Source organism: Mesoplodon mirus (assembly GCF_964341445.2).
Source record: "Mesoplodon mirus genome assembly, chromosome: 7".
Lineage (NCBI taxonomy): Eukaryota > Metazoa > Chordata > Mammalia > Artiodactyla > Ziphiidae > Mesoplodon > Mesoplodon mirus.
Window position 1 is genome coordinate 16,608,966 of NC_138983.1, and position 27,215 is coordinate 16,636,180.

Below are 27,215 nucleotides of genomic sequence, written 5' to 3' on the forward strand. Positions count from 1 at the left end.
GATTTCGGGGCTGGCGAGGGAATGTAACATTTCCCAAAGCTCTTTGCCTTCCAACAGGGAATATGACCCATTTAAACAGGCAAATGACCCCTATGTTTTCTTCCAATTAAATAAATAATGATACCCAGGCATTAGGTCTTGAATCCACATGTCTGTGTCCTTCAAGTCACAGACAGTGGAAGAAAAAAGGCCTTTCCTACAGGGTCTGGCCTTTCATTCCCAAGAACTTGCTAGGGCGTCCCTTAAAGGGTTATATTCAACGTACATTTAACACCTTACAGAAGTAACTTAACCTCTTCGCACCTCAGTTTTCTCAGCAATAAAGCATGAAGTGACAGGATGGTCTCCCAGGTTCCTTCCCCTTCTGATGCTGGGTTTCTTTAAAACAGAGCTTTCTGCCTTGTCCGTGGACCCCAGTACGGTGTTAACGTTCCCTACGTGTGCTATGGTTTTGCAGAGGCTGGCCGAGCACTGCTGTGGCTCCAGCAACTTCCTCCGGGAAAGGGATTCCGGAGGTCGGGACGGGTTTCAAGCTTACAGCCCAGGTAGACCTTCCCCCTTCACTCCTCTTTCATCTCTGGGCTCTGACGGGAGGCCACCTTTCTCTCTCATAGCTCGGGGAGGGTGCCATCTGTGAGCTGCCTTCAGACTCTGCTCTGTGTCCCTTAAGCAAGCTGTGGAGCCTGCTGCTTTAAAATGGTTTCTGTAAAGTGATGCTTCCAACCCTCTAACAAAAGCTCTACTTTAAAATGCCCTCTCGTTGTGAGAAACATATGTCAGGCCTCAGAAGAGGCGTCAGCAGAAACACCATCAGAACAGACCCCGGGTCACCACGCTCTCCTCCGCTAAGGCAACGGCTGTGCTCTCCCTTTCACTCCTAAAAAGCTGTTGGCATTGCCTCCAAATACTCCTGGATCCTCACACAAGCAATCTCTCTGGGTTTCACAGGAAAGCAAAGGAGTTTGACACTTTTTATGCATACAAGTTGGATTCTTTTTCACATGAACCCATACCTTATACATTTGCCTGTCCTTCTGATCCCTTAGATTCATTACACCTGAGGGATTTTAGGAAGTCATCTGGTCTATTCTTCAGCTCCAGGAAGGACTAGTAAAACCACCTTAGACACTGGAGGACCGCTGGCTGCCCCTTCCTGAAAAATTCCCAAATGGGGAGACGCCTCTGTCTCTCCAGATTTCTCTAAAAATGCTTTGGAGCCACAGTGAGAAAGGTCTGCTGCATGGTTTCTCTTTGATTCTCACATATTAAATACTGTGTTTAAACTATTTTTTATTTAATCTAGGATAATGAATTTAACTACTACAAAACTAATAAAGGCTATAGACACACACACACACACAAAGCCAAACCAGAAGAAACGATGATGCCTATTTCATCCCAGAATATTCCCAGAATAAGCAGGGGAATATTTTGGTTGTACTAAAAGTGCCAATGTACCTAACGTTACCTAATTGACCTAGTAAAAGGTCATGAAACCTACAACTGCAGAATGCAGACTCTTTTTAGGGGCACACAGAACATTAACCAAAATAGACCTTTTACTGAGCCATATAGTCTCAACACATTTCAAAATGATGAAATCATATAGAGTATATTTTCTGACCACAGTGGAATCAAATCAGAACTCAATAAGAAAAAGGTAACTTTAAAAACTGACAAAAGTAAGCAATATACTTTTATATAACTATGGGTCAAAGAAGATATTACAAAAGAAACTAGAAAATATTTTAAACTTAAGGATAATGAAAATATGACAAATCAAAACTTGGGAAGGTACCTAAAGCAGTAATTAAGGAGAAATTTACCGCTTTAAATGCATATATTAGAAAAATAAATACTGAAATCACTGATCTAAGCTATCAAGTCAAAAGGTTAGAAAAATAACAGCAACTTAAACTCATGAAACTAGAGGAAGAGATTAATCAAGAAAAGAGTAGTTAATGAAATACAAAACAAATACACACTAAAGAAAAATCAACAAAATCAAAAGTTGATTCTTTACAAAGAATATGACACTGATATACCTCTAACAAGGCTGATAAAGGAGAGAAAACAAAAGTTATCAATATCAGGAATGAAAAAGAGCACACCAATCCAAATCTTATAGACTTTAAACAATAACAAGATAATATTATGGATGATTTTATAGCAATGCATTTCACAATTTAAATTAAACGAACAGAGTCCTTGAAAAACACAGCTTATCGAAACTAACACAAGAAGAGATAGAAAGCCTGAATAGTACTAGAGCCATTAAAGAAACTGGGTCTGTAATAAACATACTAGAGTGCGGGCTGAGGATAAAAGGATGTGGGATGAGCAGTGTAAGAAAGTCATAAATATCAACTATGGCTCATGAGCAAGCTGCAGAAGCAAGAATGTAGCAGCCATGCAGTTTTCTCAATTCCTTACCATATACACACCAATTTATTTGTCTCTTCTTTTCCAATTTGATATAACAATTATAGCTATGATATATTCCATAAATACAATGTATATAGTCTATATAACTTATTCTTCAGGTGTTTGTAGTTTCCTCAGCCTCTTGAGTCTATAAGTTTAATGAACTCTGGCAAATTTTGGAAGCTTTCAGCTATTTCTTTAAATATTTTTTTCTGCCCCACATTCTTTCCCTTCTCCTTCTGGGACTCTGATGACACGAATGTCATATCTTTTGTGATTGTCCCACAGGTCCCTGAGGCTCTGTTCATTTTTTTTTTCCCAATCTATTTTCTCTGTGCTGTTTAGATTGGATAATTCCTATTGATTTGTCCTCAAGTTCACCAGTTCTTTCCTGTTATCTCCATTCACCTATTGAGTCCACCCAGTGAGTTTTAAATTTTGGTTACTGCAATTTTCAGTACTGAAATTTCCATCTGGTTCTTCTTTATATCTTCTGTTTCTTTGCTGATACTTTCTATTTTTCCATTTCTTTCAACAGTGCTCATAATTACGTATTAGAGGATTTTTTATGATAGCAGTTTTAATATCCTGGTTGATAATTCCGACATCTGTGTCATTTTGGTGTTGGCAACTGTTGATTATCTTTTCTCAATAAAGTTGCAATTTTCCTGGTTTTGGTATGATGAGTAATTTTGGATTGTTTCCTGAACATGTTGAGTGTTACTATGAGATGCTGTTGCCTTTCACATTTTCTATTTAGCAGGGAGTTTAAGTTCAGAGTGCATGTCCGGATCCACTTTTGTGGGCTCTGGATTGGTCTGCCTAATTTGTGTGCTACCCAGAGGCTAATTTGAAACCTGGGCAGTATTCTACACTACAGTTTCTTTCTAAAAGCTTTTGCTGTGTTGATTCTAGTCAGTTTCATGCATGGGCTGATTTGAAGGGAGAGGGGTGACAGTGTGCCCAGGAGGAATCCTGCCTTTCCATAACCTTCCCTCCACTCTCGAGTTGGGAAGGGATGAGGTGCTGTCTCTTTGCTGTCTGTTGCTTGGTGCGGGCTGGGGATGGTGGACAGGACACCGCCCCCCAGCCCCCAGTCTCTGCAGTTGCATCTTCGCTAACATTCACTTCGTGGAGGACATGGAAGGTCAACTGGGTTCCACCCCCCAGTCTCCAGAGTGGAGAGGGGACGGGGAGGAGTGCCATCTCTGCTCCTGCCTCCTGGGAGTGAGGGGTGGGAATGGTCAGCAGGGCTCTGAACGACAATCCCCACAGTCACAGCGTCTAGTTGGCAGGGGTACATACTGCTTCTTTCATGGTGTTTGCCTGGTGTAGAGTAGGTACAGTCAAAAGGGTTCCATCAGCAGGGCTGCCCTCTTTCCAGTCCTTACAAGAGAAAGTGGGTTTTTCTTTTTCTTTGTTTGTATGCTCGTTCTCTGTGCCTATGAGTGTCATGGCCTTCTGCAGCATTGAGGCTGGGGTATACAGGAGGGAGGGAAGGAGGGAGGAAGGAAGGAAAAAAAAAATCCAAGGGAACTCACTGCTGGAGTATCCCTTAAGTCCTGAGGACCCTAGCCAGTCTGTCTTCTTTTTCTAGGAATAGGGTGCAATGTGCTTGCTCAATCTTGTCCAGAATTGGAAGCCTATAATTTATTCATTAAGTTACAGAATACTAAGTAGAGTTGTGACAAAATTAAAAGAAGAATAAATAATTAACCAGAGACTAATATTATGACTACTGGGACTCTGTGTCTCGCCTTCTAGGGGAGGGAATGCAAGGCCTGTATGTGTATAAAGGACAGCTGCTGCATCTTTCTTCGTGAAGAGAATACAGTTGTTACTGTTGCTGCATGGAAGTTCAAATATGTGTAGAAGGGTCTGTATGGATGCTTTGGAGCAGCCAAAGGGGTAGACTGCACTGGTTATAAAGCTACTGACTTGTAGCCCCAAGCCCTGCTTCTAAATTCTGCCTTGTGATCCTAGGGCTGAGACTCTGCAAACATCTCACCTTTGCTAGGTGGTCTACCAACAGGGTGCACTAGAGAGAGACTGGAAAACTAGAGAAAAGGAGAAGGGAATTACTTCCTGTTTTGCCTGCTTTTCCCGACAGTGTGGCATTTCACCCCAGCAACAGAATGTGGTTCTAGCCTCTTCCGGCAGAGCCAGCCTTACCCTGACCCCTCAGAAGTACTAGCAATAGCCAGCCGGTGGCCCCTCCTCAAAGGTTTAAGGCCCAGCCCCGGGGATGAGGGGGTGGGGTGGGGGGTCTCTTCCAAGCTTCTAGGTTCTAATGAACCCAGCCTCTTCCCTCTCTTCCTCTGTTCCTCCCACCCTAGGGGTAGTGGACGTTCCCTGGAGTTATTCTCTCTTTATACTTTCAGTAGCCCCCGTTTGCCCTCTCAGCTCTCTAATACCTCTATTAGAAAATTTCATATACTAAATCCATTCTGTTGAAACAATTAGTACAGATTCTGGTTTCCTGACTGATATGGATTCTTATTTGTTAATATTAGAATACGAAACAAAATGTTCAGGTGTTTTTACCGTCACCAAAGAGAAGTTTCAAACAAATGGGTTTGAATGGCACAGAGGCAGAAATACGACAGTTACATAATGAAATCTTCCCAGGTGGCATGGTATGGGGAAAATAGCACCAAAATGAGTTATATGCCCTTATTAAGTGCCACTTACTAACTGGGTGATATTGGATAAGTCATTTATGGGCTTCATATAGTTTATGGATGGGCCTTACCTATAATTAAAAGTGAGCAAGCTAGATTATCTCTAAGTTTATCTCCAACCTGAAACTATCACTTTATTTTTAAGAAATCACCAGTAAAACCATCTGGGCCTGGATTTTTCCTTGTAGGAAAATTTTGATAACAACTTCAATTTCTTTAATAGAGGGTACATAGTCTGTTTAATTTTACGTAAGTTGTAATTTTCAAAGAATTTTTACATTTCATATAAATTTTCATAATATTCTTTTAATGCCTGTAGGATCTATAGTGACAACACTTCCTTAATTCCTTTTCATTCCTGAAAGTGATAATTTGTGGGGGGTTTCTTGTTGTTGTTCTGTTTTTTTAAAATTTTTTTAACATCTTTATTGGAGTATAATTGCTTTACAGTGGTGTGTTAGTTCCTGCTTTATAACAAAGTGAATCAGCTATACATATACATATATCCCCATATCTCCTCCCTCTGCATCCCCCTCCCACCCTCTCTATCCCAACCCTCTAGGGGGTCACAAAGCACCCAGCTGATCTCCCTGTGCTATGCGGCTGCTTCCCACTAGCTATCTATTTTACGTTTGGTAGTATATGTAATTCCATACACATACGTTTTTATTTCATTTGGAAGCTGGGTCACATGAAAAGTATAACTTTTTTTAACTTTATGAGAACCTGCCAAACATTTTCCCAACCTGGTTGTACCGTTTAGCATTTTTACCAATACGTATGAGCGTTCTAAGTTGCTCCACAGTCTAACCAACATGTGGCACTATCAGTAATTTAAATTTTATTTCATCATTCTAGTGGGTATACAGTGGTAACTCATTGTGCTTTTACTTTAGAATTGCCCTAATGACTATGAGGTGGAGAGTTTTTTCGTATGTTAGTTTACATCTCTATATCTTCTTTTATGAAGTAACTGTTCAAATCTTCTGCCCATTTTTAACTGACTTGTTTTCTTATTATAGAGGTATGAGAGTTCTTTACATATTTTGAAAATACTTTTCCCAGTCTATGACTTGCCTTTTTATTTTCTTAGAAGTGTCTTTTTAAAAAGTGTTAATTTTGATGAAGTCTAATTTGGTTTCTTTTATATACCGTGCTATTTGTCTCTTACTTAAAAAAAAAAAAAAAAAAAACATTGCTTAGCTCAGGTACACTAGAACTTTTTCCACGGTTTTCTTTAAGAAGCTTTATAATTTTAGCTCCTGCATTTAGGGCCAGGATCCATTCTGAACTGACATATGGATATCAAATTACTCCAGCACCGTTTAGTGAAAAGCCTGTCCCACCACTATTGAACTGACTTGGGTCTTTTGCTGAAAACTGATTGATGACACGTGTGGTCTACTTCTGGACTCTGTTCTATTTCACTGATCTACACGTCTAAGTTTACACCAGTACCACAGAGTCCTGATTACTGTAGCTTTATAGAAGTCTTAAAATAAGGTAGTCCTGCAATTTTGTCCTTCTTTCTTAAAATTGCTTTGGCTTTTTCAGGCCCATTGTGTTTCCATTTCAATTTTAGAACTAGCTTGTCAATTTTAACTTTTAAAAAAGCCTTCTGGGATTTTGACTGGGCTTGCTTTGAATCTACAAATCAGTGTGGGGAGAACTTACACCTTAATAATAGTGAGTCTTTGGATTCAGACATATGATACATCTTTCCATTTATGAAGTTGTTCAATTTCTCTCAGCAATGTTTTGTGGTTTGCACTGAACCTATATGGCCCCCCTTTTAATACATTTTTCAAGCTGACTCTCCCTACCCCTTCTCCAGGCAGCCACCGGTCTTTTGATCACTAAAGATTAGTTTGTATTTTCTATAAATGAAATCACAAAATATGTTCTCTTTTTCATCTTGCTTCACTCACTCAGCATAATTATTTTTAAATACAACCATGTTGTTGTATGTATCAATAGCTCACCAATTTATTACTGAGTAGTATTCTATTGTATGGATATACCACAATTAGTTTATTCATTCAACTTTTGATAGACTTTGGGTTTATTTTTTCCCCTCCAGTTTTTGGCTTTTACAAATAAAAGCTGCAAGTACAAATACTAATACCTGTATTAGCGTACAAGTATTTGTGTATACATATGCTCTTACTTCTCTAGGGTGAACCTCTGTGAGAAGAATGGCGGGGTCACATGGTAGATACATGTTTAACATTTTAAACTCCAAACTGCTTTCTAAAATGGCTGTGTCCAGATTATGGATCACAGTGAAGTGGAAAGGCATGCAGGCCAGAATAATCTGTCTCCTATCTTTCATATGCACGCTGGTAATGAAGATTTATTCATTCATCAAATCTTACTGAGTAACTGATGAATGGACTGAATTGGGTTAGGCAAAGAGGATACAGCAGTGAACAAGACAGCCATGGCTCTGTCCCTATGGGGCTTACATTCTAGAAGAAAAGCAGACACTAAACAACACACTTCACAATTATTTGCTCACAAAGAGGTAGAGTGCTCTAGTCTGGAGACTTTCTGAGAGCTTCTTTTGATCTGACTGCTGAAGGATGAAGAGCAGTCAACAAGATAGATACAATGCTAACACCCTGTGATAACTGTGACAAAGAGGTAGTCCTGGGCTCCAACATAACTCTCCTAGGACATAAGTGTTTGTTAACTGATTTGTTTATTCACTTAATCCGTCAAGCTTGCCTGAAAATAATCCTAGGCTTTGGCATAAAAAGCAGGATTTAGGAGTACCATCTTCTGTCTTCCGATTCAACACAAAACTGGGTACCCTCTCCAGAAGAGAACTGTGCCTTCTGAGTGATGGAAACAACCGTCAACCTTCCTCAGGAATCGGCGGAATCATGAGAATGACAGCAGCAGTCGTGGCAGCAGCAGCTACTGTGGCGTCTCCTGAAGAGCAGAAGAGCACAGTGCCCACCACCCGGAAGGGGTACCTCCTGAGCGCTGTCCACGTGGTGCTGCTACACAATCTCATCTAATGTACGTGACAACCCAATGAAGCAGATGCTGTTAGTGCCTTTTATATAAGAATGAACTACAACCCAGAGAGATTACATAAGTTGTCCATGGTGACAGAGTAGACACTTGGGCCCAGTACTGTCCTAACTTGGTTCATTATATTAAGTACTATACAAGAAATAACTTTACAAAGTTACCCTAAAGCACTAGTGGGAGGGATGCCTGAAAAATATATTAGTTTTCCTTAGCAGCAAGGTAATTTAGTGATGGACAAGTGACATGCTGATGGTTCTGAGGACTACTTTTGAGGACCAGTAGTCTCTGACATGGTAAAAATCCTCAGGGACGACAGTAGAGTATCACACAAACTTGAATTTAAACCCCAACTCTTCCACTTATTTAGCTGCGTGACTGTAGGCTCGTTATCTAAACTTGCTTAGTCTCAGTAAAGAAGGTGAAAAACAATAACTGCCTTGAAGGTTTGGGAAAAGATCACTAATGTATGTAAACACCCAGTAAATTGATAGGAACATAGTAAGTTGTATATAGATAGTAGTTAGGAAAGTTGTTCCATTCATAGCATCTGGAGAAAATCCCAATTACTGGAGATGAGGGGTTTCCCTGCCCCCTACTCCTCGGATACACATTACTTCTTTAGAGGTAATGTGGAGTAAACAGAGGGCATCAGAGGAAAGAGGTGAAGATTCAAGCTCAGTCCCTCTGGGTTTTGCACTTCCTCTCATCAACACATTTTTTGCTGCTTGAAATGAACTCAAGGTTGAAAGAGATCCCAGGTTTCAATATTCATGAGATCCCAAGATTTCAACTCAAGGTTGAAAGGAATTCATCTAGTCTATCCTCCTTTTATTAGACTTCATTTAGACCAATTGAAGTATCAAAGAGGTAGCACTCTGTCCATCTTGGCTACATCATTTGGAATGTTCCCTTTTTCAACCTTCCTTTTACCACAAAAATAAACACATGGGTATAGTTTGAAGCCATTACATGCAATGGAGAGAGAAAACACTGGCAGAAAAACTGGTTTTGCCATGAGTTGCCTACTTACTACTTAGAGGAATAAGTAGGTAATTTGCTTTTTTAAAAAATGGGAATGATAGTGTATGAAAAATCATCCAACACCCTAGACGTGATGATACGAAAGACACCAATATGAATAGAAATAAATCCAGAAAGATGAGTGTATGTTTTACTAGCTAGTCTCATGCCTTTCACTGGCCAGTAATGACATCGACCAAGGTATCACACATCAGCCTATTGCACAATTTCTTTTATATGTAATGGATATATAAATATATTTTACATATATAGTAAAAACCTGGGAAAACTTGAGCTTTTAATTTTTGGTGGTGGCAGTGGTACGGGGATTCCTATTCCTTCCCCTTAAAATCCACTTCTAATTTAAGGCTTAGAAAGTAAATTTCTATAATAAATATATGTATCATATATTGCTTCATTAGATAAAAATTTCATGATTTCCTAGAACCTCAAATTTAACAAATCCTAAAAATGGTTACCTCTCTCCCAAAGACAGGATGACTACAGGGGATAAACTTCCCCGCTCTCCCCTGTGCCAGCTGTAGCTAATTGATTTGTACACTCTGTTTTGCTTGGGTCTGATACCACCATTACACCCCCGCAGCCGCAGGCCTCAGCCTGTCGCCATCATGCATCTCGCATACATCCTCCCTGACAGGACTCATCAATTCCTACTGCTTTTCACCAGGCCTCAGCTCTGGCACTTTCCCCTGGGGAGACCTTTACTGGTCTCCATACTTAACCCCTGAACCCAGTCTAATCCATCAGCCACATCGAATGAATGGTGATAGAGAATGTTTCTCCCCAAAGACAGGCAGCCAGCCTCTCCACTTAAAACTCAGAAAGAAAGCCATCAACAGGGTCTGCTTTCTGTTTGTCAGTGTCGCCAGCTTCTTTGCTTATTGATGTTTTTATTGTTGCTGTGCCCAGCTGCTTGAGTCGGGGAAGTGGTACTCAAGGAGACATCAATTAAAGTGCTTGTTAAACGCCATAGATGCTCTTTTGAAAATGTCCCCTGGGACTCTCCCTGGGAGTTCCCAAAACTGGTGGATGGCACAGTTGTCATTTTGGGAATAGGGTTTCCCCAAAGTTCTAAAGAACAGCTTCATAACCTACACTCCTACGCACAGCTTTTGGACGCTACTAGCATTTAGGAATTATGACTTTACAGAATGAAATATAACACTCTTTATTAGGAAAGACAAGCAATAATGGGCAATAAATATTGAAAATGTAAATGCACTGTTTGAAACCTCCTCACCTCATAACCAAACTGCAGCTCATCAGAGGTCAGCATAATGATATCGTCGTCAATAGCCAGAACGGCCTCCGTCTCGATTTCATCGTAAGGGAAGAAACGGTTACTCAACTTGTTTTCAGCGGTTCTTACAACTTTTAATGGAACCCGGATTTTGGGCCACAGAGAATCTGGAAAAAGAAAAACCAAGGTATCTATTACTCTCCTAACTTCTGTGAGGAGATAAACTGGCGAAAGCATCGCATCACAAATGAGATGGAAGAATCAACTCACACCCATGACTCTCATGAAATCCACACACACAGCTGTGCAAGGAGAAACTCTTACAGGTGCGTTTTTAGAATATCTTACATTGTAAATATTTCTGTTCTCTCTACACCCTTACAACACTACTGATTCTCAATGCTGTCTCAACCAGAATCCACAAAGTGGCTTCAACTCACAACTGAGAGACAGAGGAGCAAAACGACTTGATGAAGGTCACAGTGAGGAGAGGACGAATGGGCTCTGGACCGCCTCATGCTCAGGCCCGTGGTTTGAACACCAGGACTCTACCACCTCTGCACAATCCTTCCAGGTAGGTACACCCTAGCTCAAAACCTGCCTGCAGCTCTGCTGGGAAATACACGTGCTGAAGACAAAAGCGCCTGCCCCCATCACGTCATCACCAAGAGCTCCCAAGGCTGCCAAATCCACCCTCACAGAACTGTGGCCCCGCAGGAGTTCAGCTTTCCTAACTTAGCACCTTCCCGCCTCGACAGCCCTGCTCTCCTGACTCACTGGGTCTGTCTGGTTTCTCATCGTGATCAATTTACAGAGTAAATGTCGAGTATCTAGGTCCAATTACATGGGATTTTCTGGCATACTGAAGAAACACAAACTCATGACTTGCCTTACATTTTTCTCATTCTACTTTGAAATGATTGAAGCAATTTAACCTCAGGTTCCTTATTTTAAAGTGTTGTGTTTAGCATAGCATGAAATTAATACTTCTTCAGTACAGGACCCACGTCCACAGACCTCAGTGTTCTTTACAGAGGGCAGTTTGTTCTTCACGCAACATTTGTCAAATGAGGATAGAAAAGGTATCTTACTGCTTCCAAAAACCCAACACGTAATTGTGGGAAGGTCTAGTTTTTGTGAGTCTTGAAGCCCCAAAATGCCTGTGGCCACTCCAAAGTCACCATACTGAAGGAGAAGTGTGACAGAGGGAAAATCAGGAGGGAAAAAACCTGTCTTAACTGACTGCAGATAAAATCTCTTACGCATAATTTACAATACATCCATGTAACACGTTGGGGTGCTCCAAGGGTCTTAGAAGAGGCACCCCCAAGGGCAGCTTCCCAGCAGGTTCTGTAGACACCCCAACATGCTTCCCAGTGAGGCAGACAGCTCCTCTGCAGGCAGCTTTCCAGCAAGTTCTGCATATACCTTCAACAGCAACTCAGTGAACTGAAGCCCTCGACAGTACCCCAGCTGGCCTGATAACACCCCCTGGACAACTTCCTGTTGAATTCCATGGGTATCCAAGGGGGCTGCTGGTTTCTTGTTTGCCAGTCTTGGCCTGTGGCACCTGAGAACCTTCACCATGCAGTGGGCTGCAGGCACCCTGTCTCCAACCAGGTCTGAATCTCAGACCTAGCTGGAGAAGAGGCTCTCCCAAGTTTATTTCCTGTAATCCTTAGAGAGCTCTTTTTTACCGTTTAGTCACCAATCTCCTATTCCTAGTTAGTAATTCTTTATATTAAACTTTTCCTGTTCAAGTTACTGTGTAGTTTCTGTCTCCCACCTGGACCTTGACTAACACACTAGGGATATCAGAAGGATTATCAGATGAAAGGGGAATTGTTTTCTATGGCCTCTGAAGTTAGAACCATGACCAATGGCTGGGTGGAAGTCACAGGGAAATTGATTTAAACTCTAAATAGGTAAGAATTTTCTGATGCAATGAAATGCCTTCAGCAACATAATGTGCACTTCTGTTTGAAATGTACTAACTTTAGAGACCAAACAAGATGCCTCTGAGGTCCTAGGACTGTATGGACAGTAACATTTCACAGAAAGAACAGTCTCTGGAAAGAGCTTCAAATCTCAGATCCCTTACCAGCTATGTGATCTTGAACAAGTCAATCACTTTCTACCTGTTTCTTTGACTATGAAGATGGAACAGGAACACCATCTTCACATATGAGAAGGTGTGAGGATGAACAGTAACGCATTTAGCAGCATGGTGCCCGGCACCTAGCAGACATCCACTAAGTGTCAGCTGTGCTTTCCCTTGAAAGTCTGAGTCTATTTACAGACCAAAGGATATTTTTGAACCTTAGGTAGTGGTGGCAAAGTGGTACATGTCAGATCTGGTATATTACTCTGACAATCCAGGGGCGTGTCCTCAGCATGTATCTTCAATGTCTACTTTGAGATGAACAGAATCCCTGCCATTAATCCTCTGGAACTGAGAAAACCTAACACACTAGCGGAACAAAAGAACATGGAACTTTTGCCATGTTAATTTCACAAGGCAACAAACAGCCCCTCTTTCTGCAATACGTATAGAGAACAGGCTAGCTGCTTGGGTTAAGTGTAGATGTTCCTCCACCCTGGATGAGATGGGGACTTGTACCTGGGGAGTGTGCACAGCATGCTTGACAGCTTTCCACATTCTTCGCCTGCATTTATCCTAAAATTACTTGAGACAATGTCCATAAAGAACTAACCTGCCTCTAGAAAGTCATTGATGGGGAAGTTTTAGAAGGTGATGAAGGCCAAAGAGGATGATATGGGGTGCAGATGTGAATGCAGAATGAATCATGGCTTTTTCGGAAATGCGATTACCTCTTCCTGTTCTGAGTTGGGCCTGGAGAGCCAAAGGCAGCTTTGGCAAAAGAAGTCTCCATCTCAATGGTCCAGCTGTCTATGAACCATCGTTACTACAAGACAGGACTTCCAAGTAGAATTCCCAGTTTCTTGTTTTCACATTTTCAAATAAAATAGGCCTCTAAGAAAGGGAACTACCTTTCTCTCGGGCTTTAGCATCCCTTCTGTGGAATACGGGGATAAGAGGGCAGCAATCAAAGAATAAGCATTATAATTACTCCCTGCCCTAAAGCAGATAATTTTGATATGGGATTTTGATTCTGTTTTAAAAAATAGGGGGACTTCACTGGTGGCACAGTGGCTAAGAATCCGCCTGCCAATGCAGGGGACATGGGTTCGAGCCCTGGTCCAGGAAGATCCCACATGCCACAGAGCAACTAAGCCTGTGCGCCACAACTACTGAGCCTGCGCTCTAGAGTCCGTGAGCCACAACTACTGAGGCCCCGTGCCATGACTACTGAAGCCCGCGCGCCTAGAGCCCATGCTCCAAAACAAGAGAAGCCATTGCAATGAGAAGGCCGCGCACTGCAACAAAGAGTAGCTCCCGCTCGTCGCAACTAGAGAAAGCCTGCACATCGCAACGAAGACCCAATGCAGCCAATAAATAAATAAATTAATTAATTAATTAAAAAATAGGGCAGGAGCATGAGGTAGGAAAGAAAAATATAGGTGAGAAAGAATAGAGGTTTGTTTGTTTGTTTTTCTTTCTTTCCATCAGTATTTTCAAAAGAATAGATTTACTCTTCTGCCTCTCCTTGAGCCCCTGATAAGGACCTGGTTCATCTGCATAATCCCAAATTAGAGAACTGACAAAGCATGATGATTTTCTGAGCACTAACTGGCAATCTGAATAGATACAGTGGGGCCTAGTGCACAGCGCATGAGCTTTGGATCCAGAGAGACCTGTGTTCGTGTCTGGCTCTGTCATTTTGCAGCTCTGTGATTGAGGCAAATTACTCAACTAATCTGAGTTTCACTTTTGTAAAATGGGAAGAATAACAGCTTCCTTGCAGGTCTGTCATAAGGAGTAGAGATAATACGTGTAAAGCACTTAGCACAGTTCCTATTCCTTGGATATAAAAGGTACTCAGTACATGGTTATAATAACGCTGCATCATTCACATCTTCATAAATGGATTCTTGTAAAGTCTAGGAACTTCACTTCCCCTCTGACAACCTGAAGAGGTGTAGAGAGAAGAATATGGGGTGACTCCTTAGGGTGCAGAAGGAAACAGTGTCACAGCTAGAAACCTTCAGCCTCTTGCTCCACTGCTTATCCCAGATGGGCTCCTTTTCTTTACTTCTTGAAATTCTAAATGGAACCACATGAATTATAGCTTGTGTCTCATCCTGTGAATCTGTAGCTGGCAAACAGAAATGCCACCTTCCATTCACACAAAGTAGTCTGAAAAATAAGATTTCTCAAAAACATTGCCAAATTTATGAAAAACAAACAGCTGAGCCAGCTGACCTGATAACTTTACAGTTTTGAGCTTTAGTCCAGCTTGAAGGAGAAAAAGAACTCCTCGTGTTAAGGATTTTTAAAAAATGTGTACTGATTAGCAGTTTTCTCCAAGTTGGATGCCAAGAGCCATGTGAGCAAGAATTCTGCAACTTTGCCAAGGTACTACACAATGTTCAGGTTGCCGGATGATGACCCAAAGCCCATCCTGGCAATCACTGTCACAAACACAACCACAGATCCACAAACTAAATGATCAGATTATCTCCATACAAATCTTGAGCCCCCTCCAGGGGTGCTAGAGCTGCCTGGTGTACGGCTGGTCCCCATGACCCTCACTCCCCAGGTCCCAGAATCCAGCTCGAAGGAAGAGAGCTGCTGCTTCTACTTCTCGCTTGCCTCTTCCGAGGTGACCATCCTGAAATGCTCAGCCAATCCCATCCTGCCTATTAAGAACTATGAGAGTCCCAATCTGAAGCTGGGGTCAGGATGGGGGGTTCCTTGAGATCAACTCAAATTTAAAACTGAAATCAATGAAAACAGAAGGCTGAGTTAAACCTATCTGAAATGTACAATGTAACAGCTTCCTTCAGACTGCGGCCAGGGGCCAAGCCTAACAACCTTTATATCCATCAAGCCTGGAAACTAAAGAGCCGGGGAGAAGGAAGGCAGTGGCTTGCCTTTTCTTCTGACAGAGCTCAAAACCAACGTGACGAAAGCTCGCTGGAAATTTCTATTGCCTAGTCTAAGTATTTACTTAAACTTCAAATCCAGCAATTTAGACTTAAATGTAACCAAAAAGAAAAAAGTATTTGGTTGGGTTGGAGAGTGAAAAAAAAAAGGCGGGGTGGGGGGGGGAAGGGGGCAATTTCTGCCTACACTAACCCTCCCGGCAGCAGGCATGTTAGCCACAATATTTATTCTAGTAAATGTAGAGAGAGCGGAAAACATCACTTTTGCCTCTAATATTTCAAAGCCTCGGACTTGCTTTTTAAAAAATATATATGTTACTAACGCCGTACATGAAAAATCAGATGCCTCTGCTGGCAAGAGGGCCAGAGCTGACAGCCACATTCACCAAATGAACCAACACCCCACAGAAGATTAAACATGGTTCATGGTCTCCCCAGACAACCACGTCACCAGAGCCGGAGCCCTGACCTAAAAACCACTGTTAGAAAAAAGCTGGTCCAGTCCCTAACTGTGTCAAAAATTAGGGCCTCATCAGTTGAGGGCTGTCTTTCCTCTCTAGAGCCAAAATATTTCAAAAATAAACTAAACTTGGTCACAGAATTAACCACTACACTTTACTAGGGTGTACCAAAAATTAAAACTGAACACCCAGCTCTAAAACCTAGGTTTGTGCTCTTGCTTTTAGTTATGTCAATGTAGGGGCTTAGACCAAGAAGGAAGAAAAAGATTTCTCCTTTCTTGTAGTTTGTAATGATACTTGCCCCAAAGAAGTGACTCAAATTTACAATAAATGATTCACCTTAAGCCCAAAGTGGCTAACGAAGTTTTCTAAGGAGAAGGCTCTTTTGCATTTAGCCCCAGAACTGCCTATCTGGGCAGGAGGGCGGGGTGAGGGTGGAGGCTCTCTGAATGCTGGTGGCCTCCGCGTGCAGGAGCGTGACTGCAGCATGACACAGAGTTGTTCCGCGTCCCACGAGGGACACGCAGTCTTCCTTCTGAAAACACGACCTCTCCTTTATAAATGAAGAGACGAATCAACGACGCAGTACCTCCGATCCCCCTCACTCTGGTGGACCAGGGTCTCCCACGACCATCCCTGCGCTGCTCCTTTTGTCCCGTCCTCCTCCCTTTCTCCCTCTTGGATGGCACCTGGTGCCAACACCTTCCTTTTCCTTCTACTCCTTTCCTCCTCCTTTATTGAGAATCAAAAAAAAAAAAAAATCCAGAAATGTTGGGAAGAAAAAAACTCGGCATAAAAGATAGTTAATAATAATAATAAAAAAGGCAGTGTGCTTCAGGGCATACTATGGGCACACCATTCATTTAAAATAGCTACTTTGTTTACTAAACTGTGGCTCTCTGAATATAAAAAGTAAGCATTGATTCTCTCAGAGAACAAAAGTCCCACCAAGTAAAAAATTTTAAATGTCTGAGGAGGACATTTAAATCCTGATTTGCCTCACAGACAGAAGTATGTTCTTCTCCCAGCTTAGACTATGGATCTGCTACCGGGAGTTTCCAGGGTTGCCTATCCTGACTTCAGTATAACCAATTGAACAAGAACAGCCATAAAAAGTGCAGATACACTGTCACGCAATAAACTAGACCTTATCGGTGACAGTGGTGCACATTACAAACTTCAAACTCATTCCTTGCTCTAATCCATCAGAAACTTCCTGGCTTTAATAGGCTATAAAGGGCAGGAGCTTTGAAGTCCCTGGGATTAGGATCAGTAATAGACAGACTGAATGAGAAACAAAATGCAGGTGGAACATACTCTATGCATCCTGAATTAAAAACAAATCCAATGAATCAAACAGCCCTCAACCCTAGCTGCCAGATTACGGGGGTGGCCAAGGCAAGCAACAAAGACCTTAAGGATGAGCCGGTGGGAACTTCCAGAGAGGGCTCATTTTAAGGAACTGATTCAAGCCTGGGAGGGCGTGCCTTGCTAACTTTCCCCATTGGAGGTGAGGCCGTTCTTTTTGAAGAAGAGCACAGTATCAGAGCTGAGATAAGGAAGGAGAAAACTAATGCCTTTTAAACTGAGTTTTCATGTAAACAAATCAGCTGAGATGGCTGAGGGAAGCTGAGATCTGTTTTCCCAAGGCTGATGGCCTTTGATCCTATTGATTCCTAAGCCCTCAAACACTTGTGGCTACAGGGCATGCCATGGGCTTAGAGTTAAACGGGCCACCCTAGAACAAGGATGGGATGATTGAGAAAACTGGGGTTGTGCAGTCTCAGAAATGGCATTACTGTTGACAGAGCAGGGAAATTCATTTTAAACCAAAGGATGCAAATCATCTGGCCATCCAAATATCGACCCAGCTGAGGGGTTCGCTAACGCCCAAACCAGGCCTTTCCTGAATGCACTGTCTCCCCTCCCTTCTTACCTTCTGGGGGGTTTTTATTCTGATTATTCCAGACGACCAGCAGCTTGGATAAACTGGGCACCTTGGACACTTCAGTGATGACCCGGAAGAGGCTCTCCACTCGGTCGTAGGTGAGGACGATGGCCGTGAAACCTTGAGACTGTGGCGGGATCAGCGGGAGGAAGAGCGGGTTGCTCACACTGCCCCACTTCTGCAAGAGAGCACATGAATGTGGGTCAGAGAGGGATCTAGTAACAATGAGGCTGATCTCTTTCCCAAAGTCACCAATAAACCTGAACATGGGAGATCTGATGGCCTTTACCATGACCAACCCAAGAGCCAAGCAACTGTTCAAAGCCTTTCCCTCCTCAAAATTTGTGCTGATGCTCTTTAATTAAGTTTGGCTCTGATACCCCTGAACAAGAGAATTTTTGCAGCTGAGAAGAGATTTCTAGTCAAACATGGCCGATTAAACACATGCATTTATCTTCATTCCCTCCCCAAACCCATTAAGTGGGTTAACAGATATATATAGATATAAATATAAAAGTGCAGTTAATAGATATAAATCTACCCAGACAATGAAATGGGAGCAGAGACAGCAGCTGATGAGCAGCATGAACATGTTTCTGAAAGACTGAAAGGGGCTGGAGAAGTGATGACAGCGCAGGAGAGTGAGAGCTGAAACCCAAGTAACAAAAGGTGGGCGGAGGGTGGGGGGAGCAACAAGGCAAGCAAGCCCCAACTGTAGCCCCACAAAGGCTCAGGGCTTATGCTCAGCGGGCCCTTGTGAGTAAGAGGAGGGGGCTGAAAACAGGAGGACTAGTTAAAATATGTGTAAGGAGCAGCGACGGACCCAGGGCATAAGCCTCCCCATCACCTACCCACTCAGCCAGGAAACTCCTCTTCTTCCCTGCCCGAGCTAGAGAAGGGAGGTTTATTCTCTGAGGAAACTGAAGCTCTAGACATGGAAACACAGGCACAGATGAGAGGAAAATGCAATTAAAGCCTATATTTTGAATGATGAGCTCTTTGGCCTTCCGCCTCCTCCAGTTCCCAAAACATCGGCAGTCATGTGGCTTACTTGCCACTCCATGATCTTACAGTGAAGCTCCACCATCTTACAGCAAAGCTCCATCACCTTACAATGAAGCTCCACCATCTTACAGCGAAGCACCACCATCTCACGGCAAAGCGCCACCATCTTACAGCGAAGCGCCACCATCTTACAGCGAAGCTCCATCACCTTACAGCGAAGCTCCATCACCTTACAGTGAAGCCCTCGGGCAACAAGCTTCCCTTAAACAAAAAACTTCTGATCATGTGTCCAGGTGAACTGCTGTGCCAGTGCACACGCTCACCTTCTCCGTCTGATGTCCGACACACTCTGACGTGCACTGTCACCCTGGGCCTTCTCCACCCTGTCCCTTGCGCCCTAGAAGACCTCAGTCTGACCTAGAAACCACCTCGGATCCCGTAGGAGAAGAGAACATGGCAATACCCTCTCAGTGAGATTTGAGTGTGAACGACAACAGTACTTGACCATTCAGCTTGCCCTTCCCCTGCTTAGATCATTTTGTTACAATCAGATAGTTGGCCTCTTTGGGAAAAGAGACCCCCTAGATTACTCGTCTTTAGATTTCTGACACCTGGCTTTGCTCTTGTCACACGTTTATTAAATGGATGAACTGCGAAAAACAAACAAACAAACAAAAACAAAAACAAAACTTCTGATCAGGTTTTTAGTGCTTCCGTCTTAATCACAAACAGATCCGAGAATCAGACATTTCAAGAATATCTTCAGCATGAACAACAGAAACCAAATGAACAAAGAGAAAAACAGGAACTCAGAGGAAACAGAGACAATAGGAGAAGCAGAAGGAAATTTAAACAACATCAACAACACATCATATCCTCTGAGATTTTTTCATCCATGAAATAAGAATTGCTATTTTTATTTTAAAAGATCTATCAAAGATAGGAAAGAACCCTTGAACATTAAAAATATGATAGCTTAATTTTTTTTAAGGCAGTATTGAAGGATAAAGATGATAACATATTGCAGTCTGGTGAACAAAAAGGGATGAAAAACAGGACAGAAAAGATGAGAAAATCCAGGAGGTCCAACATCCATCTAATAGGAGGCTCCTGAAAAATAAAACACAGAATATGGAAGAAACAAAACTATCAAAGAAATTAAGTTCTAAGAACAGAGATATGAGATGCAAATTTTCAGACTGAAAGGACCAAATAAGTAATGAGTACACTGAATTTTAAAAACATAAAAAGATAAAACAGCAACAACTAAAAAAAACCAATGAAACAAAAACCATATCAAAGCACATCACTTCTGAACACTGGGAATAAAGAGTCAGAGTAATATGTGTGAATCTAGGTGATGAGCATGTGAGTTCACTGTACAATTCTCACAACTTATCTGTAAGTCTAAATTTTTTTCAAAATAAGGTTTAAAAAGTAATGAATAAAATGAATAAAATTCAATTTCTTTGCTACCATTAAAATATTGTCATTTTTAACGCAGCAATGTAAACAAAATATTTTTGTATTGATAATGGGGAACGACTGTTAAAGCATTCTTATATTTTCAATATGCTTTATTGAGATATAATTAAGTATACAATGGGTTTTGGTATATTACACTGTTAAATTTTAAAAACTGGTAAAATATAACATGAAATTTGCCATTTTAACCATCTCTAAGTGTACAATTCAGTGGCATTAATTACATTCACATTCATATGTTAATATGTGAAAAGCCCAGGACCTAACTTCATCTTCCCCAAGAGGAGGCTGAATATGAAATGACCTATCTGTTATTCTGGCTGCTTACACTCCCTAGAGTCTTTCATACTCTGGGATTCCCAAGGTCCCTCCACTAACCTCATCCATATCACTGATGGACACCCATCACCACGTATATGACAACAGCTGTGTGCCAGATGTAACAGTGTGGGACAGGAAATGTACACAAACACATGGAATACACATGGATGGGAACTCAAGGAGACTGAACGGGATTCCTGGAGTCCTAATGTAATCAGGATATTAAAGCCAAAATGTCCACAACAGGCCATAATTAGATTTCACAACCAAGAGACACAATAGGAAAGGCTATCTTCTTAATGCTGACTTTTTGTCTCCATGACATCACGCTTTGGCGTTAAGCTGTAGTCTTAGGAAGGTGCCTGGATTTTAGTGTTTGTAGCCTGCATCTAATTACCTTTGTAGGAACACCTTTTCATTTTATACTCCGATCTTATTCTTCACAGCTTCCTGACTTGCATGGAAACTGAGGTCAGGAAGTAGCCCTGTGCTTAGGTCACACTTACTCCCCAAGGTTCATGGTCTCTCTGCTCTCACCATCCCAGCCCACTCATCTACCCCTCCCGACATAATACTCATATGCTTGAAAATCACCATTTTAAGTGGGGAAAAAAAAAAGATTTTTTTAAAGAAGCGTGTAAAATAATTTAATGTGTGATGTCGAAATAGTCAAGATTTACTGGGTACTGAACTGTCAGGCACTGTGCTTTACATAAATTATCTCATTTGAGCCTCACAACAATCCCAAGATAGATAGCTATTATTCTCATTTTACAGATGATGAAACTGTAGGACTAGAAATAGTGAATGATGTCTAATCATGTGCTTTACCAGTCCAAAAAGGAAGGAAGAAATAGTGAATGATGCTCAAGGTTACATAAGCTGTTAGTGACAGAAGTGGGAAAGAGCCCAGGCCATCTGACTCCAGAACACCAGGATGTGGTGGTTCTCGGCCCTTCCTCCAACTCTGAGTCCGGGGTAAGCATCACCATTTGTAGACTCTGGAAACTGGAACTGTGGGAAACTCCAGAGTTTATTACTTCCAGCTCTCTCTGAGACAAAAATGCTGGAGGTTTTCTTTATCCTTGATAATCAAATCTGGGCCAATATGTAAGGGCCCACCCAAACACTACGATTTCACAGGTACATGGAATAAAAAAAACACACCAAATATATAACACTGACACAAAGGGAACACATAAATTTAAAATGGTAAATACACCTCTGACACAGAAGGAAAACCTATTAAACCTCCAACAAAATGAAGTCTGTTCTTTGGGAGAAGTGGGGAATGCCAGCACGCTTGCATGACTCTATGACACTAAAAGGAGAGGAAAATTCCCTGAGAGATGCAAAGCTTGGTTTCAGAAAATGAATCCCTTGGAATTTAAACTGAGGCACCCCCGCTGAAAGGCATCACGGCTCTGGTTTCACGGCGCTGCCAGGGAGAAGGAACGGAGTCTCTGGCGAGACAACAGATCTGGTCTCATCTCTTACGCCAGCTCCCTTCGGGAAATGGATGGTTATGGGTTGGGGGAGGAGACAAAGGAACGGGTGGGTGGGAAATAGACGGTAACTCGTCTTCGGTGCTCAATTTTTCCACACCACTCACTTGCACACCAAACAGGGCTTGGAGACTGGAGAAGCAGAAAAGGCAGCATGCTGGGGAGACAGGGCATGTAAAGGAACATAACAAGTTCTGAAATCTTGCCAACACTTTCCCATAAAAAATAGGCTTTGAGATGAACATGGAGGCAACACAGAAGCTGCTGAGCATATATTTACTATGTTACAAGCTTGACACTTTACTGTAGGATATGCCACCAAGGTGGATGCAAAAGACTTCAAAAGTGAATCAGCACATTTGGGGTCAGTTTCAGAGTCACACGTCCTTAATCTGAACCCAGGCTCTTTCACTTACCAGCTGTGTGACCTGGGTAAATTACTTAACCTCCCTTGCACCTCAGTTTCTGAATCTATAAGATCATGATAATAATACTACTTTTCTAGGTAGTATTACTTAACACAATAACTACTTAATTATTAACATGTCTTTATTATTTCTTAACAATCTAGAGGTTGTTAATGAAAGTAAACAGGTAATAAATGTAAAGTACCTGATACATACAAACATTTGATAAAGGTAGCCAATAGATGATCTTGTGGGAATAGCAGTTTCTCTGGGGTTTATTTTTTGCAGGTCTCAAAAGAGGGCTGGGGGTAGGCTAAGTGATCATGAGGTATCTTCCAGCACCAAGATTTTTTTTTTTTTTTTTTCTTTTTTGCGGTATGTGGGCCTCTCACTGCTGTGGCCTCTCCCGCTGCAGAGCACAGGCTCCGGACGCGCAGGCCCAGCGGCCATGGCTCACGGGCCCAGCCGCTCCGCGGCATGTGGGATCCCCCCAGACCAGGGCACAAACCTGCGCCCCCTGCATCAGCAGGCGGACTCCCAACCACTGCGCCACCAGGGAAGCCCCCAGCACCAAGGTTTTAAATGAAACCCCTCTTCCTCTCTGCCTTTACCTTACCATGCTCTGGGGTCCTGGTTTACCTGGATCCTCTACCTCTGCTTCTTCCTTTCCAAATATACTGTTTTTATTTTCACAATTTTCTCTTTTCCTTCCTATTCATTATATTTTAACTATCTTGAAAGCTCCATGAAAAAAGGAGCCATAGGGGCTTCCCTGGTGGCGCAGTGGTTGAGAGTCTGCCTGCCGATGCAGGGGACACGGGTTCGTGCCCCGGTCCGGGAAGATCCCACATGCCACGGAGCGGCTGGGCCCGTGAGCCATGGCCGCTGAGCCTGCAAGTCTGGAGCCTGTGCTCCGCAACAGGAGAGGCCGCGACAGTGAGAGGCCCACGTACTGGAAAAAAAAAAAGGAGCCATAACTGTTATTAACACCCAGCATCTAGCACAGTGCTTGGTGCGACTGAAGAAAAACTTGTTTAAAAATGATTAAGTTAAGCCCAAACGATCTGGGTCGTGTTCTTTCTGTCCTCTTTGTGTATGGGTGTGAACACTTAATGTACTTTCAAATGAGTGACATCATGAGCTCTGAAATGATTTCCAACTTAGTTCATTCATTTAAAATACTCACCAACCATCTTATTGTGCTAAGTATTCTGAAGAAGTGTAGGATTAGGATATTTAATAGAGAGTTGGAATCTGGATGCTGCCATTTACTGTGGTGTGTAAAGCCTCTTCTGTGAGTATTAGTTTCCTCACCTGTAAAATGGAGAGCATGACAGTACCTGCCTCTTAAGGTGATACGATTAAATGAGATGATGCACATAAGCACTCAGCAGAGGGCTCAACACAGAAATCCATGAATGGTAGTTGAAAGCAAACACAAAAAACTTCTAGCTTGCTCCAACTCATATTCTTGTCTGCTAAAACAATGGCATTAGTAGCTCAGCAACCATTCCCACCAATATGGTTTCTGGTGCTCATTCATTCAGTCCACATTTCTTGAGCACAAACTATAAGCCTAGAATAGTGTTAAAGATGCAAAGATGAACAAACTCCTTCCCCTCAAAAAGTTCATCATCTGGTAGGGAAGACAGCTAGGTAAAAAGACAAATTATAACGCAAATAACAAGTACTAAAACAAGGTGCTAAAGTCCCGTGGGCACACGAAGGTCCATACTGTCACCTCCATCTCCCTGGAGGAGGTGAGGAGGGGATCAAGTAGGAGAGTGCTGGTCAAAGAAGCCGAAGGGCAAACTGAGCAGCATGTCCTAAGACCTGCTTCCAAGACCAGGACAGATTCCGCCAGGGCCAGGGCTAGGAGGGGGAAGGAAGGAGGGCAGAGACGAGGGACCTCAGAGTCAGGCAGGCTAAAGCCACATCATGAAAAGACCATATGACAGAAGTTTCTTTTTAAGTCTCATGATTGGCCTTCTGTTGATTTCTTTTGAAACTTTCTTTTTCCTGAGTATTGTTTTACTGATAAATTAACACAGCTACCTTCATGTTCTATCTCAAAAGGTCAGAAATAGGAAACGCTGATCTGCAGCTGGGCTTCTGTGCCGGGTGCTTCTCCCTCTGCAAACATAATCCCGTTTGCCTTTGGAGCCCAGGGACAGCGTGGGGAAAGGCAGCTTTAATTGGGGTGCACGCCTTCATGCAGACACTCCACTCCGCTGGGGTAAGGTCAACAAACCAACCCCCAGAAAAAAAAAAAAAAAACATACTGGAGAAGGACATTTCAAAAACAGCATTTAAGTCACCTCTGAAATACCTTTAAGAACTGACCCCCTGCTGGCTGACCAAAGAGAGTGTCTACAGTCTGGGACCTCCTGACCCCACTTTCTGCAGGAAATCAAGCAAATTTAAACCTCCATAATTTACTCAAGACTCTGACTTCTGCCAGGGAAAAAGCAAACGATGCTGGCAATTAACTCTGTTGCCTGATTAAATCTCCATCATGGCAAGATGGGGCATGAAACCAGGCACCCGGCAATAGAGACCAGAGGAAAAGGCAAAGCCCAGCTACCGCAGCTGTACCTCGGAACGCTGGTTCTCAGATACGCTCAGTGAAACTGTTCACTCCAAGGTGAGAGGAGATACCAAGAGGAGAAGTGTGTGTCATTCTGACAGAGCACCGGCATTGAGCCCAATACCTCCGTCATCTCGCGCCCCCCCTTCCTCGCTTCACTCCTCACTCTTACAACAAATACTCATCATGGAAGCTGAGAGATCCAGACTGTTAATGTAATCCACTAGAGCCACGACAACTGTCACGCCACCATGCCCGCTTTCGAGAAGTTCTCTCCTATCACATCACTTATTCTGGAAAGCCCTGGTGAATGAACTAGTAGTAAACAAACAAATCAGCAAGATGGAGATGTGGGTTCAGGTGTCAGGATCCCCTGAAAGAGAAGCCTTGGGAAACCAGGCTTAAAGTCAACTACCAGTTCAAAGGGGTCTTCTCCTTCAAGAAAGGGATTCAAACTCAACTAACTAGGAGGCCTTTGGCAATCTCACACAGAGGAAGCTGTCTGGGCCCTTCCTGCAATCCTGTTTTGCTTCCTTAGTAGAAAGGCCATGGGAATCATATATGAGCCTAACCAAAACCATTCCAGCCAAGGTTACCTACCATACAGAAAGTGGAAGAAGCTGGTGAGCACATTGCTAACCATTCTGAAATGTTCTTGCTGGAACTACTGGAAGATTATAAAATCAAGAGTGAGGAAGACCACATTCTAATACCAACGAAAGGACTCTTTCAACCTAAACCAACCAAATTCCAGACAGGAGGAATCAAGCTCAAAGCAGCATAATCCAAAATTTAATCCCTATTACTCACCACAGCAGACATTTTAAAAATGTCACTATGTATAACTTCATGTGACAAGAAGAGAATTAAGCAGATATTTGAGTCAACCCATATTTGATTTAAATGAAGGTATAATGCCAGAGCAGAAGAGTGAGAAGTCAGAGGAGAAAGGAAAAGAGGAGAGGACAGGCTTGTTACATAGAAGCTTTCGAGTCCTTGGTTATGAGTAGCCTTACCTATCCCTACCTTGATAGAAAGGGCAGTTTTCTTGGTTGTTTTGAAGTTATCAACTCTTACCTCAATGTGGTTTCAATTATGAATTACCAGACTAAAAGGGGGGGGAAAGCTTTGATTTATTCTTTTTTGCTCCAATTATGCATGATGTGTTTCCACTGAAGACTTTGAAAAGTATTTCATCATGCCTCTCATCCTGAAGTGGTCAAAGGGCAAAACCAAAAGGAGTTAACCCTTTCATTTCTCCTCTAGGTTCAAACAGACTCCCTATCAATGGATTAGGGCAAGGCCTTTGAAGCAGAGAGAGCAATGAAAGGGTTAAGTATTAGCATCATATTACTAACGTGCATAAGGGTGGTGTCCCCTGTCCAAAACGGTGAGATGATATTTATGTTAATGGGTGCTGGGAGATCTGAAAGGGGCAATCAGTAACGTGGCCCAAGTTGCCTTAACCATTAAACCTCTCCAGCTCGACTCTGCAGCACAGCACTCCACTGGGCGTGTGCTGACTTGGGAAGCTGGAGAAATACAGAGACCTAAGGATGTCTTCCAGCAGGCTCTCTTACATTGTGAGAGAGAAGATCTGGGGACAAGGCTAAAGTCTACTTGCTGCACTGTGTCTTTGATTCATCCCACCCATAAAAAATAACTGATTGTTCCGAAAAACAAGGAGAACACTGATGGCTAAATCTCACTGACTTTACATTAAACAGACACAGGAAAGATGAAGAAAATCAAAGGCTAGAAATCTCCTTAGTGCTGTAGACACAACCAAGGAAGACAGTAAATTAAAAACTTAGAATTCCTACAATTTATTTACAGTAAGGTACTGGTAAATAAGTTTTCTATATGGTGGCACTGGAATGCGTCTAACCACATCTGGGTGGACTGGAGTAACAGGTATCGTGGCTCTCTAACATCCAAAGAAACTGAGCCACAGAGACTAACTCAGGGTCATAGAAGCAAGCCAAATCTTTTTTTTACTGTTAGTCTCTTTTTCCTCTATATGTGTTTAAGATCTTCTTTTTC

The 27,215-nt window shown here is 42.4% G+C and overlaps 1 protein-coding gene across 3 annotated transcripts in view; it reads right to left on the reverse strand.

The window, feature by feature from the left end:
- EXT2 (exostosin glycosyltransferase 2) overlaps positions 1-27,215 on the reverse strand; it is a 135,115-nt gene that overhangs the window by 27,594 nt on the left and 80,306 nt on the right. For all 3 annotated transcript variants that reach the window (XM_082628826.1, XM_082628825.1, XM_082628824.1), the window contains 2 exons: positions 17,851-18,040; positions 10,426-10,592 (listed from right to left, as the gene is read on the reverse strand). In XM_082628826.1, the coding sequence (XP_082484952.1) occupies positions 10,426-10,592; positions 17,851-18,040 (357 nt within the window). The remainder of the gene's footprint in view (positions 1-10,425; positions 10,593-17,850; positions 18,041-27,215) is intronic.